Below are 17,734 nucleotides of genomic sequence, written 5' to 3'. Positions count from 1 at the left end.
TACCACCCTCTATTCTGTTACATAGATATCAATCTTGTCATTGTCTACAAACCATATCATATAACGGTCGACTGGTTCCACTGGTTCAAAATCCACAAGCGCGTCATCTATACTGTATATCACTGCCGTTACTTATTTCAGAGCTCCGAGCTCCCAGTGATTGACGGCGTCTACCATTAGCCTATGGCTCAAAAAAATTCTGCGACTTCCTCCGCGGTCTCGCAACACAGTCACGTGTATATTCTGATGCATTAAATTGGCGAAGAGACAGAGAATTGGATTAAAAAAAGACAGACGTATCCGCTCTCCCGGCTTTAAAGGTAGAAAGACGCAACAGCGCTCTAGTGGTAGAAACGCTGCTATGCGCTCCCGTCCTTAATGAGTTAAGTCAGTGTTAAAATCGCAAAAAACATTATCAACTATGGCTGTATTTGCATAAGATGGTTCAAGTGACATAATTATCATACGAAAGTGTCTGGTTTGGATATCTTATGGAAGCACAAAGAGAAAAAAATGCATGAACTCAGATATCCTCTTTCACGCGAAAATTAAAATCCAATATGAATAGGATATCATTTAATGCCACTCCAGTGTAAATAGACAGATTAGATCAACCTGATAATTGGAGCCAGACTTTTAAAACTGCCAATCTGTCACCCAAACAATAGGGCCATACACTAGGCGATCAGACCTGCAGCGGAAGTCCAGCCTAAAACTCAACAAATTACACGATATGCTATGAAGAGAAAACAGGAAAGCCACAACGCTCAGTAGGGTGCAGTCATGGGGTGTCTCCTCATCTCTCCTGACACAGGGGTTTCTCTACATAAAGGAGGGGACTATGCTGCTGCCTCTAAAATACCCCCATCCCCCAAAACAAATACAGTGGGCCTGATACAGACCGGGCCCCTGCTGGCGCCCCAAGCCTATCTTTTGTCAGTGCCCCAGGGCACACTGCCAACTGTGATCAGGAGGCGGCAACACTGATCAAACACTCAAGACTTAAATGCAGCACTACAAATCGACTTCATCCAGACTAAAACCAAGTTGCTTTGGCAAGTCAAAATTACATTCAAAATAAAGACTTAGACTGGAAATTCCAGAGCCAAGCACTCTTGATGTACCATGTTCACACAACTGATTCGTCAATAAATAAGATCCGTGAGAATGCACTGGGAGAGTAGTCCCATACTCAGTGAACTACCTCCAGTGACCTTCCTCAGAAACTTCCTCATACCATCTGAAACGAATCGCAAACATTTAACGGCAATGGCACTGTCAATGTGTGTTGAGAAAGTATCGTATATCTAATCATACAGAGTCCACTTTAAATCTTAGGAAGTGGTAGACTAATGACGTACAAACATACAGATCAAAGTAAAATGCCAGATAGCAGACAGTTGAGGGTAAACGTGATGTTAACAGAATGGGCTCAATGAATTCAATGCTTCCCATGTGACAAAATGCATCTTAAAATAAAGTAAACGAGTTCATTAGTGGCCATTAATAAATTACATCTCCGTCCCACGACAATTATCACATTTGTGCAAATGATTGACGCGTCAATAAAATGGATTGACGTACACTCTCATAGTCTTGTAATAGCCCCAACTTCTGTTTTTGCTTTTCCTGCTGTTATTATGTGTGTCTGGAGTTTGGTGCTTGCATCTGTCATCTTGTGAATGAGGGGTTTCAGTCACTTGGCAAGGCATATTCCACAACGTGCAACAACAACCCTTCCCGCTAAGCTAAAGACAAGGACCGCTAGCCTGTTGCTGGCCAGTGTCTGGTCAACAAATGACAACATGGTTGAGCTGAGAGCCAGGGTAACATCTCAATATGAAATCAGGGAACGCTGTACTCAGATTTTTTTTAAATCTGCAAACTGGACTACTAACACTGCGGAAACCAGTCATATTTCAATTATTCAACTGGAAAAAAAAAATTGGTATATGATATGAGTAAATTGATTTGCTTATAAGAGTATTTTGAGTTACAAGTTTGGTGACTGACAAAAAACTCACAAGTCAAAACATGCATACCTGGAATAACCCGAGCCATTCAATGACTCTCGAGCTCATACGGTGACCTAAAGGCTCTAGTCTAAATATTAGGGGCTCTGCCTGTGGGACGTTGCATGATGCTACTCTTGTAAATGGCAGATAAACAGTCATAAATCAAGACAGTTTCATGCCTGAGTTGGACAGCTCACTTTTAGAAAAATTTGTCGAGTGGATGGAACTGTTAAAGTATGAGTTCCACATGCCCCTATGTCAACTACTTCCCCCCACACAATGATACGAAGAGCATGTTGCTTGTTAGTGTTGTCTTTCTGCATCAACAGACAGCTGAAATGCACTTTTTTTCCCCGTCTCAATTACTTTGACTGTTTTCAACAGTTTGAAAGGCACTTTTTAGGAATTAAGTGGCACATCATTAACCCAAACATAGTGTGTCATGGCTCATAAGTCGGTCCATACGCTGAGAGCCCTTTTCGTCACAGGCAATCAACTTGTAGTGTGAGTTGAAACTTTACTCAGACATTTGTTGATGTTAATTATGGCTCCAAGCTAGTAGCATCTGCGCAATACAATCAATTATATTTCTACACCACATACTGGCATTTTCAAGGACAGTAAGACACAGCACAGCCACATCACTTACGTGTTTGCACTATGTGCCCAACATTTACTGCCATTGTGTGTTCAACTTCACAATATTTCCTTCCACATCTGCATGATGATGCTTAAGGTATTTTCAATGTTTGTTATGCAGTGTGCATTTTACAGCATTTTACAGTTCTCTCCATTCTGTCACAGGCAGTAACACATTCACATTATTTCAATGAAAAGATCTGTTTACTGCTGAAAGCCCCGGAGAATATGGACAGAGATGGTGAGTACTTTGTAATATCTGCTAAAACATCCATTCCTTTTCAAACACATTCATGGCATCCCTTCTTTCTAAACGCTCTAATTCTGCCAAAAGCATTCCCACTAGCCAGAATGAGGACTTGCTGAGAATGTTTCAACACAGACTGTTCCTTCCTGTCCTCTGTGTGAAGAGAGAGACACTGCATCAGGACATCAAGATAAGAATGCTGCTGACAGATAAGATGGATAATCCCTTTTTGTTTTCTGCATTTTATCTAGGCACAGACGGACAGCCAAACCAGATGTTCCAAAGCTGGAGTCTCTTCTTCACTCAGAAGTTCTTGAAGGCCAAAGTAGTAAACACACCTGGGTGATGAACCCTCTAGGACGCCACAGGCGAAGACTGTCAGTTGTTGTTACAGCTTAGCAGGGGCCCCCGGGTTTATTCATGCCTCCAGCTCGCACACTCAGCACAGACACAAGAAGGAGGCACAAAACAAGTACTCCACATACAACGTTAAGTGACAAGATGCAATTGGGAATGTTAAAAATAACCCTGCTGAACCAGTTAAGATATCACAAACCAAGTGGCAATCTAGTAAGCCACCGCACACTAGAAAAACATGTATTCTACACGTATCTTTTCAGATATGCATGAGATGATTTGTTTCAGGATGAGGAAGAGTCCGGAAAGTTGAGATAAAAGCACTAAGCCCATTAAGATGTAGAACCGTGATAGGAATTTTAACACTTGTCATTTTGTCTAGGTTGGTCATTTTAACCGACCCAAAAACCTGTCAAAGGTATTTTGAAGAGCAAATTGTTCATAAATAATGGGAAATACAGAAATTAAGATGATTGCTCATTGATATACACATGATAGTAATAATATACTTCTAAAAAAATCAAAGTGGCCAATCGTCAGGGCTGAACATTAAATCAGATTCAATACAATTCAAACCTTTATTTAAATCTCTAGTGGATGAATTGGCTGGGGATGGGAAAGTCTGGGTTCTTAAACTGCTGCCCCGTAACCCGAGCCCAGATAAGAGGAAGAAAATGGATGACTAGATCATGGAGGGCAATCCCCCATTTTCAATGTCAAGAGGACAAACAACAGAAGCAAAACAATAAAGCCAACATTATTGCCTGCTACACAAGTGCCCTCTCAAGTGACTCTGATCAGAATCAGAATCCACTTTACTGACTAAATGTGCAAAAAAAATAATAAAAAATAAAAAATGTAAACACACAAGGAATTTGTCACGGGTAGTACGAGCCACTGTAGCATTACAGTAAACAAGCCACTATAACAAAACATATATTTAGGGAAAAAAATGCATACTTAAGGTACAGAGATTGATAATGACATCCAAAATGGTACAAACATTCTGGAGTAGTGTAGCCAGTGGCCGGGGAAAGGCTTTTCTGAGTCAGCATGCAGGCGGTTATACATTAGTAAGAGTCAGACTAAGTGACTCACAATTATTATCTATTTTTTTTCTTACTTTAATAGGACGCAGAATTATTTTCCATTTAGCCTCTCAATTACCAAACATGAAGTCAGTTTAGCATGTCTGTTCATTGTACATGTTAAGTATGTGTACAACAATTGCATGCAATTAAGGATAATTTGAGCTTTTTTTTTTTCCAGAAGGCAAGCCAACTTTATTTATATAGCACAGTACATGCGCAAGGCAAATCTATGTGCTTAAGAAGTTTAGAAGTGTGCATCAAATTGGCATGGTACAACTTTGCATTAACAAGTAGACAAGAAGCAGCTCTCAATTGCAAAAAGGTTGGTGGCCCTTGCTGTTTTGCGAGCAAAAAAATAAAATAATTTGGAACTTAAAATCAGTTAACAGGTCAATTTGCAACTGCCAAACCATGAATAATAACTGCACATGCTCAAGCAGCACATCATTTCACTGTGTGAACGAGGACAATCTGCTTGAGACATACTGTTCAAGCTCACTCGACTTTTGGCTGCTGTGTTGTAACCTGGCATACTACCAAATTATTAATGTATTAAAAAAAGATTTGGTTTATTACATCTGTTTTACTCACTACTCTGTCAAGCAAACTTTACGGTTTAAATACTTGAACCCACCTAATGTCCAATAAGGAATAGTGCGTCTCATGGTTTGTTGTGATTCGGTTTTAATGTTTATTGCATGAAAGGAATTTGAAACAGGGAAGAAACTACCAAGTGGTTTGCTGTAATACAAGTAGATGCATTTTAATCGCAGGATGAGGTTGCAGCTAGTCCCTGTGTATGCCTATTAGGAGTGTAGCGGTACACGTGGGTGTATTAATACTTTTCAGTATGGCGTCCATTTTTTACCATCTCAGGGGTCGGCCATTTTATTACTTCTGTCACCTGAAAATGACATCACTGATGCACTGAGGGCTCAAATAACGACCAATCATGGCTCAGTTTCAGAAAACAGGTGAGCTGTGATTGGTCGTTACGTGAGTCCTAAGCAACTGTGATATCATTTTTAGTTGAAAGACGTGACAAAATGGCTGCCCCCAGTGATGACTAAAACCAGGTGGATTAACTCTTATTCCACAAACACAATATTTATCAGAATGCCTTGTTTCGACTACTGGGCTTGCATTGAGCATATTCTTAAAAAATAATATGTTTGGGTTGACTTCGCTTTAATAAAGTATTTGCAAAAGAAAATGAATCCTCTTATTCATGTTAAGGGTATTAAAATTCAAGAAAATAATGGGACAGAAAAACAAGGGATTTTTTTACAGTAAATAAAATATGCGATTAACTACGAGTTAATTAAGTTAATGCAATGAGATAAAGATAGAGTTAGAGATAGATACATACATTAATATATATATAAAAAACATCTTCATGTTCAGATTTCATTTCAGTCAAAGTGTTTGCGGTTCCCAGTGTTTTTCCCGTGGGTGGAAACCGGGTCGAAATGGCTCTTTGAGAGTTAAAGGTTGCCGACCTCTGGTATAGGGGCTTTCTATTCAACTGCTGGCCTATGAAAGAGAAAAGCTCTGCGTGTCCCCATGAATTTTATACGGCTTCCATTAATAAACTTAACAGCTGGTGTCTCAAGAACCTATCAATAACCACTGAAGCAGAATGGCCACAATGTGCCCACTTATTAGAACAGCAGCACATTCACAATATTGTACATTGTGAGTATCAGAAAAAAAGAATGTCACATAAATGTTTTGTTTAAAACATTATACCAATTTACATACAAAGATTTAAGTGTTGCATTTAAGTTGCTGTGGTTTAGGCACAGTTCCATCAGAACTCAAGCAGATGTCTCAATCATCAAAGATACAGTACAGATCCACTGACAGCATGGATGTAATAGCTCCGCAGGCACAAGTACAAGGGTACACCATTTTTATGTATGTAAATGATGACAGTGGAAGTGCTATGCAGCTAAATACGCTGTCGAGACCTGGCTGCAAATTTAAGTCATACAACCACTTGGTGTCCCCCACTGGAGCGGTTCTAAATGGCCAAAAGCTCAAAAAACAAACTTAAAACATATTTTGTTTCAGTTCCAAGGCACTGTTATTGATACGCATTCAAACGTGTGAGCACATGACGCAAACTCTAAACTTATTATTTCACTATTTTTCAATCCATCTAGAGACAAACCGGTTTATGGTTTACTGGTAAATCATGAATCTGTCTTTTTTTTAAATATATATACCGGTATGTACGATATTTGCTGACTCTATAAAAACAGTGTACTTTTCGTTTATGAAATGTTGGGGGAAAAAAATCACAATGTGAAAAAGGCCTAAGACTCCTGGGTGTTTTTAATGGCGTAGGCCCTGTATTATACTTTGGGTTAATGATGGGAAACAGACTGCTGAGTCACCCATTTACAAAGCCCTTTACTGCATATATTACTGAAAGGCATGCAGAGGTAAAAAGGACAGCCAGCCATATTAAGTCTTTCTTTTTTGCTTTGGAACAGCTAACAGTGATTGATTCCTCCTTCAGCTGCCAAACAAGTTTAAAAAATAAATTGGCATATTTAATGTGGTCAATAGGGTCATAAGAGTCAAATTACAGACCTGCACACCTAGTCGATGCTGAAAAGGTGACAATGTCGATACTGCTCCCTCCTCCCCCGCCACTACCACACAGACAAACACACACGAGTCTGAGTTGTCCTACACTAAGCAAATCAACTCTGAAAGTTTGCTCATAAGGTCAATAACTGAGATTTCACCAGAGCTGAAATCTAAATACTCGATTGTGTTGAATAATGTCCATTTATTCAACCATGTTTGAGATTCTGCATTGTGATGACCGGCACATTTTATTATTGCAATAAATTTGATAACAAAAATGTTTGACTTTTCTTTATTTAATGGATTATTAACGCAAGTCAACCAAGCGTCACAGAAGAACATGGGCATAGTCGGGAGTCAGGACACCCTGAGATAAACAATTTTGGTGAAAAGGACATTTCAGACAGATAGCAGGCAAAAGGGTCAACGCAATATCCCTAGGAAGGATATGAAATGAACACAAACAAATCAACTGAGTGCACAACAAATGAAAATGAAAGCCAACGCATCGAGATCTTCATGGTCCATTAGTACTGTACATGTGTCCCAACACTTTTGTCCACATATCATGTGAATCGGTGATTAAAAAAAATCCCATCGAGACACATTAAGGGAGACTCGTCAGACATCATTTGCCTTTTTCCACATTCATAGTGAGCAATGCGTAATGTTTTTTAATGAGGTAGGTGCGCTAAAAACGTCTCCATCAACAGCTGCTTCACCCACTTCCCCACTCCTCCTCCTCCTCCTCTCAAACACCCCCAACCTTCTTATAGGCGCCCTTTCAGAGCCACAATATTTTTCAAGATTAGACAAACAATTAACTCTAATGTTCTTAGAAGGGAGAGCTAGGGTTTATTGCTGGAGGAGACAATGCAATTATCTTCCCACTACTCAGCCCTGAGAAGGAATGGCTGGACATGAACCGATAATGTGACATGAAGAACACAATACGCAAGGCTTGTCTGCAAAATAATTTGCCCAATGATAGTTGGAACTAGCAGCAGAAGATAGGCTGTCATGACAAATTGTCAAGTCTGTAGCATACGATGATGGGGGGTTTTCCTCTCTGAAGCCTAAACCCCCTTTTTAAAAGAGAGCATGGCAGCGAAACTGACAGATTTGAGAGTACCGCACAGGTATGTGGGAGCATGCTGCACCATCAGATTCAGTATACTGAGCGTTAAACACCTTACTTACTGCCATAAAAATCTCAATAAAACCACACATCAAAAATATTTTCCATTAAACACATTTAACCGAGTGTGCTATAAACTACAATGAGAACCTCAACAATCTGTGAGATTGTAACATTGCGATTCCAAACGATATATCTAGGACACAGCAGTGCTCTGCCAAACTACAGCAATGAAAGTAAAAATGAGAGATTGTACACACAATTCACATTTGGTATTATTTATGATTTAATTTGAAACGTATTTGTACAGTGGTACCCCTACTTACGAAATTAATTGGTTCTGGAAGAAAATTCTTAAGAAAATTTTGTAAGTAGAGTAAATTTGTAAGTTTTCCATGTAAATGCCTTAATCCGTTCCAAGCACCCCAAAATTCAGACAGGAATGTTCTAGCATAAAAATGCTTCAACACATGTAACAAATACATGTTACAATTAGACTATTGCACAATAACTGAGAGTTGTGCATAGTGTAAAAAAACAAAAACAAAGAATAGAGTGAAGAATAAAAATGATTGTCATATACCTTTTAATCGCTGTCCTCATTGCTTTTTGCCCTCTTTGGTTCAGGTTCTCTCTCAGAAGTGGTTTTTGCCTGGCGTTTTGTAAAGAACTGATTTAATAACGTGGCGGCTGTATACATTACGGTCATATTCTCTGGCGAGATCGACCAAACGCATCCCTTTTTCATACTTTTCTATTATCTCTTGCTTTGTTTGCATGGATAAAAAAAAACAAAAAACTATTTTCTTCTTTTTTCTTTTCCTCATTTCTCCATCACTTTCTTGGGGTCCATCGTGAATGCTCACGTAAAACGGAACACCTCATGGCCCGAGGGGTGAATGATGAGGACGCTGCATAGATATATCCATCACATACATGTATATATCTATCTACTTGTCTATCTACACACAGACACATACGGTAGAGGTCCCTCTTAGCCAATGGGATGCCAGGAAGATGCAAGGTAATAGCCAATGGCAGAACAGCTATGAGTATGTTGCGTTCAGGAAACATACTTTTACCTTTGGTATCCTGAAATTTCTTTCGTAACAAGAGGCAATATTTTCCTGTTGAGGCATTTCGTAACTTGAAAATTTCGTATGAAGAGACGTTCGTAAGTAGAGGTACCACTGTACCTCAGTGAAATATTTACGAAAAAGAAAGTGTTGAATAATAAAATACACGTATAATAGTCCACAAAAAAACGGACTCATGCAAATCGTCAGAATGGTACCACCTCTACCTCAAACTGAGTTGAGAAAACCCTTGTAAGACTCAGCTGTGTTTAATTTAGTCTGAGAATCACCCCGCTGGTGTCATCAAAGTTAGGTTTTTTTATTTGTTTGTTTTTTATGGAATTTTGTTATACAACAGACAACAGTCATTATCTTGGATTAATTTTCCACCTGTAGTCTTTAAAAAAAACAAATATAACGGTAGGTCCGTCTGTCTGGGACTATTTGGGGGATGATTTTTTTTTGGAGGGTGGGACGGACTGATGAAAAGTAAGGACAGAAGAGCTTAAAATGGACGAGGACAGAGGATAATTATTTTTAAGAATAAGGACGGAGGGACGGTGAGGGAAGGGAGCCCAGGTCGCGGACAGTGGATGGACTGGCAAAATGGGGTCAAGTGCTCTCTCTCTGGTGGTGGGATGAAGTGGGGTTGTTTGTCTGGGTCCTACGTCTGCTTTAAGTAATAAGATTGCAAACAACCACTTAACAAAACGAGACCGACTTTAGTAATAGGAAATAATACGGCACTTCAGCGCATTTGAGATTGCTCATCGCCTCACCATCTGAAGTGAGAAGAGCTCAGAAACTAGCAAAACAGGCGATTGTCGATTGTCGTAAGTCATTTTTTTAATATCATCCTCCGATCCCGCTAAATTAGTTGGAAGTGGGATTGAAATGGTTTTTTTTGTTTTAAAATGCAAAAACATATATTTTTGTAGTGTACAAAAAAAAAGTTAGCAGTTATCGGTATTGGTTTGAAGAAGCAGGAAGTTAATCGGTTATCAGTATCGGAGGGGGCAAAAAACAGTTACCTTGCATCCCTAGTAGAAATTAAATGTATTTACAGAATCCTAAACTGGAAACCTCTGAAAAGCTCTATCTGTGCAAATGATCTTCAGAAGAAAAAAACCCATTCAGGTGGGTCCCATCATGATCATTTAAAGAATGTATGCAAACCCCTTTTAATCATCATCACAGCTACATCTTATTTGTCCCTGAGCTCATTATTATTTCCCATTAACAGCAAAGGATACTGAGGGGGTTGGAGATGCTGGGCATCAAGTGGCTAAGTGATGAATGTGCTTTGCGGGTATTCATCAGCCTTGAAGAAGCGTGGCAAGATAACCAATGGACTCGGGGGTACTGGCAGATTCAGCACTTCAATGACCTTGTGTAAACGGATATGTTACAAGGATAAGCAGAGGAAAATTCTTCCTTTTGACCCAGATGTCCAAATGTCACAACTGAGGTTTGCTATGTTTTGTCACATACTTATCACTGTTACATACAGTGATATCGGCACTGTCCTGTTTTTTTGTTTTTGTTTTTATTTTCACCTAAATGGTATGTCTGTAACGCGGAAACACCAAAAGTGTTTTTTACAGAAAGTGACGATATGTAGGTTTTAGAGCTGGGGTAGGGAACTCCGGTTCCTCGAATGCCATATCCTGCCACTTTTGGATCCCTCCCTACTACAAGACACCTGACTCAAATGATCAGGATCGTTTCAAACTCCTACCGAGCATGCTGATGAGCTGATCATTTGAATCAGGTGTGTTGTTGTAGGGAGAAATCCAAAATGGGCAGGATATGGCTCTCGAGGAACCAGCCCATACCCGTTTTAGACTGTCTCTTTCAAATTATAATTCTTTGACCACACAATGGCCCAGTATCACTCACCCTACATTGAATTGAATATCAACAAATGTGTGTCACTAAGATGACCATAAAACAACTGATCAGATAAAAAAAAAATAATACATGAATTTATATGCTATCAAACAATACTGCCAGCAGAGTGTTCTAGCCTAGGTGGTAGAAAACAGAAAAGATTTGGGTACGTGGTATATCTGTCAATGTAACACTGACAGTGAGAAAGGAATTAAGGAAATCTTTCCAATATCTTCCCACAAGAATGTTTTGGCAGCATCCCAGAAGGAAGTTTTACTCCCTAAATGTCAGAACAGAATGAGCCGTGAATACAGAATGGCTGCTCAGCCATTAACAAAACCAGGAAACAAGCACTTCTATTAATCAATTCAATTCATTCTGTAGTAGGCAGCAATTTGTTCATTGAGTGATACTGAAATGAAATGGACGGGAAAGAAAGGGAAGCGGTAGTGTGGGGAGGTGGAGGGATGAACAGCAGGATTTCACATCCCCATATCGTTTAACAATAGTTGACACTGGGCTCGTAAGGCACAAGCATGCTAAAATATTAAGGCCCAGGGACTGTGAATATTCATGGACGATCGTCCCCATCCTCAGTTTGTGGAGGACAGAGCAGTTCTCCCGAGTGTAATCTAATTCCACATGTTCCTGCTTCATTTTCAAGGACACGGTGAGAGTGAGCGGCTGCTTTTGTGCAACCTGTTTCAGGAGGGAAGTAATGGCAATGGACGGCTGGGTCGCGGATGCTGAATGTGACCTGAAGTCATTATGAGCTGCGAGGGGTCAATGACAATGGCAAAGGCTGTCATCTTCAGGATCCTACCAATCTTTCTTGTCACACCTTTGAACCTTGATAGGCTCTATTGGATTACAAATTTGCTGTCATTTGAAAAAAATGGCCACCGTTATTCTGCTATTATAAAAAAAAAAAAAAAAAAAAAAAGATGTTAAGCTATTCATAGCACCCACAGCGTTCAGTGTTTAAAATAACAGGGCTGTTTGTTTCTAGCTAAACAGAACATGTGTATGTGTATAAGGGGGAGGGTAGCTTTATGAAACAAACAACATGTATGCGCACACACAAAGTGCATTCACAGGATCAGTGCGTGTGTGTTTTCAAAAGGTAACTAAGCAACCGGTCTTGGCCACAGCCTTCACTTACTCTCTTATCAGGTAACTGCACTCTGCGCTTGCTCTGTTTCCTCAGGTTTCTGTTTTTCCGAGGTCAGTGACATTGTTCTAGTATTGACCCAAAGAGCCAGTGGTAGACATGGCGGGGACATTCATGTAGTAGGGGAAATGAAGGCCAGCTATAAGTGGTGAGTTTAAAAACAGTGGGAAGATATGCCTCACTGTTTGCATTAGGTGTTGGCACTGCTACTAATAACACAGTAGATGCTGGGTTAGGTTGCACCAGCAGAAGTTAAGACAAAAATATTAAAAACAACAATTAATAGATTGTTACATTTTCAAGTACTTTGTCTCTATACATCCCATATTTTAGAGCACTTGGGGTCACGAGTGAGCTGGAAGCTATCCCAGCTAACTTTGGGCATGAAGCGGTGTACATCCTGGACTGGTCCTTAGCAGATCAGAAGGCACAATCAATCAATCAAGCAATCACATTTTATTTATACAGCACTTATCATATATCCACAAGCACTGCACTCACACACACAGACACAAAACACACACATACACACAACCTGATAAACTGTGTTAAAAAGACATGGCAAGGCACAGAGAAACCATATGAGGAACGGGTAAGAAATAGAATTAGACTAGTATCAACCTTTCACGCACACATTCACATCTATGGACAAGATGGAGTATTCAATCATCTGTCAACCTAAATGTGCAAGTGTTTGAATAGGGAAGGAAGCCAGTGTATCTGAAAAAAAAAATCTACAAACAAACACACAAAGTCCACACAATAAGGGATAAAGTTGATGAAGATTTTTGGGTTAAAAGTCCATCCCTAATAGCTAATATACTTCTGCCAAATTTTTGTTTTGCTTTTTTATAGTCCCATGCATTGCATCGGTCAAATTGCACAAAGAAAGTAGAGCAGAATTGCCCTTCCTTGTTATTTCACCATTAAAGAGCGGTTCACAGATATTATTTACTCCTGAAGACAAAGCTGTCAAAAGAATGCTACCAGTCCGACAGACACTGTTCTTGACTGCTGAAGTGGAACATTGCCCAAATGATGAGGCCACGCTGCCATTAGGATGGTAATGAGCCCAAACTGGCACGCACACACACACACACACACACACAAGCACGCACAGTGTGAGCCATGAGACAAAAGAATTGTTTAAAAAAAATTGCTTTAAATCTAAACATTGTATTACACTCCATGCCCGACAATCTCAAGCATTTCTTTATTACATGACGGCTCTAACCCCGATATAAGCAAATGCCACAGCTCTGTGGCATCTCTTTAAAATCAAAAGGCATTTCAGTTCATGTTAACAGAGAACATTGTGAAACAAAAACACAATCCCACTTCAGTTGCTGTTTTGAGTGGGAGGAGTTTGTATTGTGAGTTTCAATGTAAATTCCAGGACATTAAACACGCCCATGTATTTATCGGCAACACATGTAGTTTTAAAGCAATATACACAAAATACAAACATAAGCAGGGTATGTAAACTGCCAATCACCACTAAAATATTAAAATAGGGAGAACATGCTTTTTTTTTGTTCATTAACTGGCCTCACTCATTATTTTGCTTTTCTGGTATTACATTTATCAACTTAAGACTACTCTTAAGTAAAGGTCACTAGAGCTAATAGTAACTCATAGCCAACACAATTTAATCCAAGGTTTTCTTCCATTTATTTTCTAGAGTGAGCACTTCTAAGCTCTGCAGCCACAGGTTAAAGAGTCCCTCCAGCCACTGTGTTGACCAAGAAGACAAATCAACGTATGCATATTTGGAACGTTTCATTTGGGATATAAAACTCAAGTACGTAATTCATTGAAATTTATTGAGCCAATTAAACTCGTGTAGTTCCGACACTTGTTTTCTGAGGAGTTATCTTTCTAAACTGACCTTGGATCAGAATTGTCCCCAGCTGTGCATTTCTTTAAAATGTTCTATTTTTTATTTTACATCTACCGAGTAGATCCTGTGCACATCTTGCTACTTCTAAAGGTCGTGAAATTACAACAAAGTTATCAGCACTTTAATTTAAACGAAGCAAGTGCCCAGTTTCTCGCCACTGGTTTAGCGTTCCAATAACACGACGAGGAAAAGCACTCGCCGCCGAAAAAAGATCGTCGGAATCAAAGTAGCGTTTCATAAAGAAAAAACTTACCCGCCAAAATGCTGACCAGCAAACAGTACAAGCAGACGTTCGGTACCTCCATCCCCGTTGCAGTTCCGTTTCAGTCTAAGTCCTTTCGTTGAAACTTTGCTCGGGAAAACTTGTGGTGTGTTTGAAGAGGGAAAGGCGGTAGCAGTGCTCTCGCCAAAGCATCCAGACCAGTCAAGTCCGCTCCTCCTCCTCTCTGCAGGTGCACGCGGAGCCGCAGGGTGTCACGTGACCTACGGCCAGCCTCAACTTGATACAGTCACGTCATCTGGCGGTTGAGGCCGGTATTGCATTATTCAATCACAACGAAAAGGCAACGCGTCAGTTAGCAAGCAAATGTATCGATTCACCCCTAACACCTAAACCCCTTGCTTCTACCCAAAATACATCCATGATTCTGCTGGAAAAGCAACTGGAGGCTGTAGAGGAGAGGGCTACAGCCACAGACTTATATAGAAGTACATGACTGCATATATATACAATTTATTGTGTCTTATATTTTTGATGGTCACTGTGTGACCCAGGAACTGACAAATACAAACTTTGATGTTAGTGTTTGTCATATCTATTCAAGTTTAAGATGGCATTAAAATCATGGAAAGACAAGCACTCTTCAATTCTGTATCACAAAAATGCGGCCCCTGATGATGATGATGATGATGATGACGACGACGACGATGATGATGATGATGACGATGATGATGATGATGATGATGATGATGATGATGATGATGATGATGATGCGGACCGCAGCAAGCCAGGGGACGTCACGAGAATATTTAGGGTTGCGTAATAACGCAAGACTATTGCGTTTTTTTGCAAGCCGTTTTCAGTTTTCATTGTATTTCGCAATAAAAATTATTATTGCAAAAATAACGAAATGCTATTTTAGAAGTAAATGAAAGACTTCCACTTCCGGTCGTGACGGTGCTGGCAGAGATTCTACGCTCAAGAGATATTCTAGTCCCAGATAAAGACATACTTCAAAAAGTAGTCATTTGATTTAATGCGTATTTAACAAACAAACAAACAAGCAAACAAACAACTGAATTAAAAAAGTAAATCAAAATTCTACTGGAGCAACTAAGTGCTGCTGAGATGATTGAGTAACTGAGAAAAGACGCACCAAACTTCTCATGATCATCAACATGAAAGGGGAGGGGTAGGGCCACACACACACATGCAGTCACACACACGCCTTGATATCAGACATTAGTGTGTATGTCTAATTCGGTCTTTGTCAGGACTAGTTGGACATTCAGCCACACTAGTTATGCACTTTGTCCTGCTAGTTGCACAGAAACGCTGACAAGTCACTTTACGCACACACCCACGCACCCCCACATACACGTGCACGCACACCCCCATGCACACACAGACACCCAGACACACACACACCCACACACACACAAACAATCATTTAACTACATAGAAATGTTTTACAAATGATACAGTTGCTTGATTTCTGAATGATACAATTGTTAGATTTCTTTCTTTGATTGTTGTACTTTTTTTGTAAAAACGTACCCTTGAGAATGTTGCACTTGGGGACATTGCTCCCTGTCTTCAACCCACAATGTCAGACACTGAATTCACACGTCATTTTTAGCACTCCATCTGCACTGGCAGAGTGGTGTCTACAGTGAAGCAAATGCATTGTGACGCTTTGCTATCCAAGGACAAATTCAGGAACAAGTGATATTCCTTATTGGGTTTGCAACAATTTTGCCATCTTGCCTATCACTGTTCAATTCTCTAGAACAGGAAATATTCTGTGGAACTGAGGATTTTCAAAGTGATATTTTTAAATAAATATGTTTAAAATACTTACTAGATTAATTTGAATCCAAACATTGATTGTAAACTGATTTTACATGCATCTACTTTGAATGTAATACTCGAGGGAAGATAATGGATTGTTCTATTTTTAAAGAAAGTCAACCCAAATATGTATTTTTTTTTCAAGAATATGTTCTATGCATGTCCACAAGTTGAAACAAGGCATTCTGATAAATATTGCGTTTGTGGAATAAGAGTGAATCAACTCCTTTTTAGCCATCTCCGGGGGCGGCCATTTTGTCACTTCTGACGACTGAAAATGACAATACCACTACCCAGGTTCAGATAACGACCAATAACGACACAACTTATAATGATTTTCAAAAACGAATCAATGGGTTTTTGCGGTTGAGAAAAGCAGCAAAAAGCTGAATTTTTGCATGTGTGACCCTTTTTTTTGCAGACAAAACCTGATAAAATAACCTGTAATTGTGTTGTTTGTCCACTAGATGGCGGCATGCACACTTCCTTTCAGATAAACCACTTACTTCAAAGAGTTTTGACACATGAACGATTGCTGGGGGTCGTATAGGTCAAGTGAGTATTATTTGCACGTAAATAACTGCCTGTAAAGTAAACAATACTAAATAAAATATTAATATAAAGTAATAAATATTATATACCTTTGAGTTGGCTATGGTTGAATCTTCGCCCTATTGATTTAAATGAGGGTGACCTTCACATTAGGCCGACCTACTCCACTGCGTTCCTGCAATTATTTTTCTTAATTAATGATGGACAACAGATATAGCACGCCATTATTATGGCTTCCCTCAGAGGGCTATAATGACTGTGAAAAATAATATCAATGTATAATGATCTTATACCACTCCGTTCACATTTGCCTGTTTATTTTTAACAAACCGAATCTGAAATCAGAAGTGATGAAAAATAGTGACAAGCAAATACTTAAAGCGGAAGTCAAACCAAACATATTATTTTCAAGAATGTGTTCTCAGCAGCCCCACTAGTTGAAACACGGCATTCTGATTAATTTTGCGTTTGTGGAATATAAGTTAAGCAGCAAAATGCACTAATTTTTAGCCATCTCCGGGGGCGGGCATTTTGTATTCTTCTGACTGAAAACGACATGACGACCAATCACGGGTGACCTGTTCTCTGACTCTGAGCTGTGATTGGTCGTTGTGAGCAGTTGTGATGTCATTTTCAGTCGACAGAAGACAAAGTGGCCGCCCCCAGAGATGGCTAGAAACGAGTGCAATAACACTTGTTCCACAAACGCAAAATTAATTAGAATGGCTTGTTTTAACTAGTGGGCTTGCATAGAACATATTCTTAAAAATAAAATGTTTGTGTTGACTTCTCTCCTTTAAGTATACAACTATGTTCAATTCATTTTCATAAGAGATTCAGAGAAAAGTCAATTTCACAAGGAAATTAATTGGACTCTATTTGGTTTAGTGGACCACAAAAAAATTATGTGGCATTTTACTTGACCATATTTTGTGTTGTGTTTGTATTGTTACGGTTAACTCTCAATGTCTTGTATCTTTTGAATGTGT

The 17,734-nt window shown here is 39.4% G+C and overlaps 1 protein-coding gene across 1 annotated transcript in view; it reads right to left on the bottom strand.

The window, feature by feature from the left end:
- cxadr (CXADR Ig-like cell adhesion molecule) overlaps positions 1–14,586 on the bottom strand; it is a 51,106-nt gene extending 36,520 nt beyond the window's left edge. Inside the window, exon 1 of the mRNA XM_086012770.1 lies at positions 14,376–14,586. Within this exon, the coding sequence (XP_085868896.1) occupies positions 14,376–14,427 (52 nt within the window). The 5' untranslated portion in view covers positions 14,428–14,586. The remainder of the gene's footprint in view (positions 1–14,375) is intronic.
- Between the last annotated feature and the right edge of the window lie 3,148 nt (positions 14,587–17,734).

The sequence above is a fragment of the Filicampus tigris genome, chromosome 17, assembly GCF_054856515.1.
Source record: "Filicampus tigris isolate MCC_2025a chromosome 17, RoL_Ftig_1.0, whole genome shotgun sequence".
NCBI classification, from domain to species: domain Eukaryota; kingdom Metazoa; phylum Chordata; class Actinopteri; order Syngnathiformes; family Syngnathidae; genus Filicampus; species Filicampus tigris.
The sequence above is the reverse complement of the archived record's forward strand: the minus strand, read 5'-3'. Positions and strand labels throughout refer to the sequence as shown.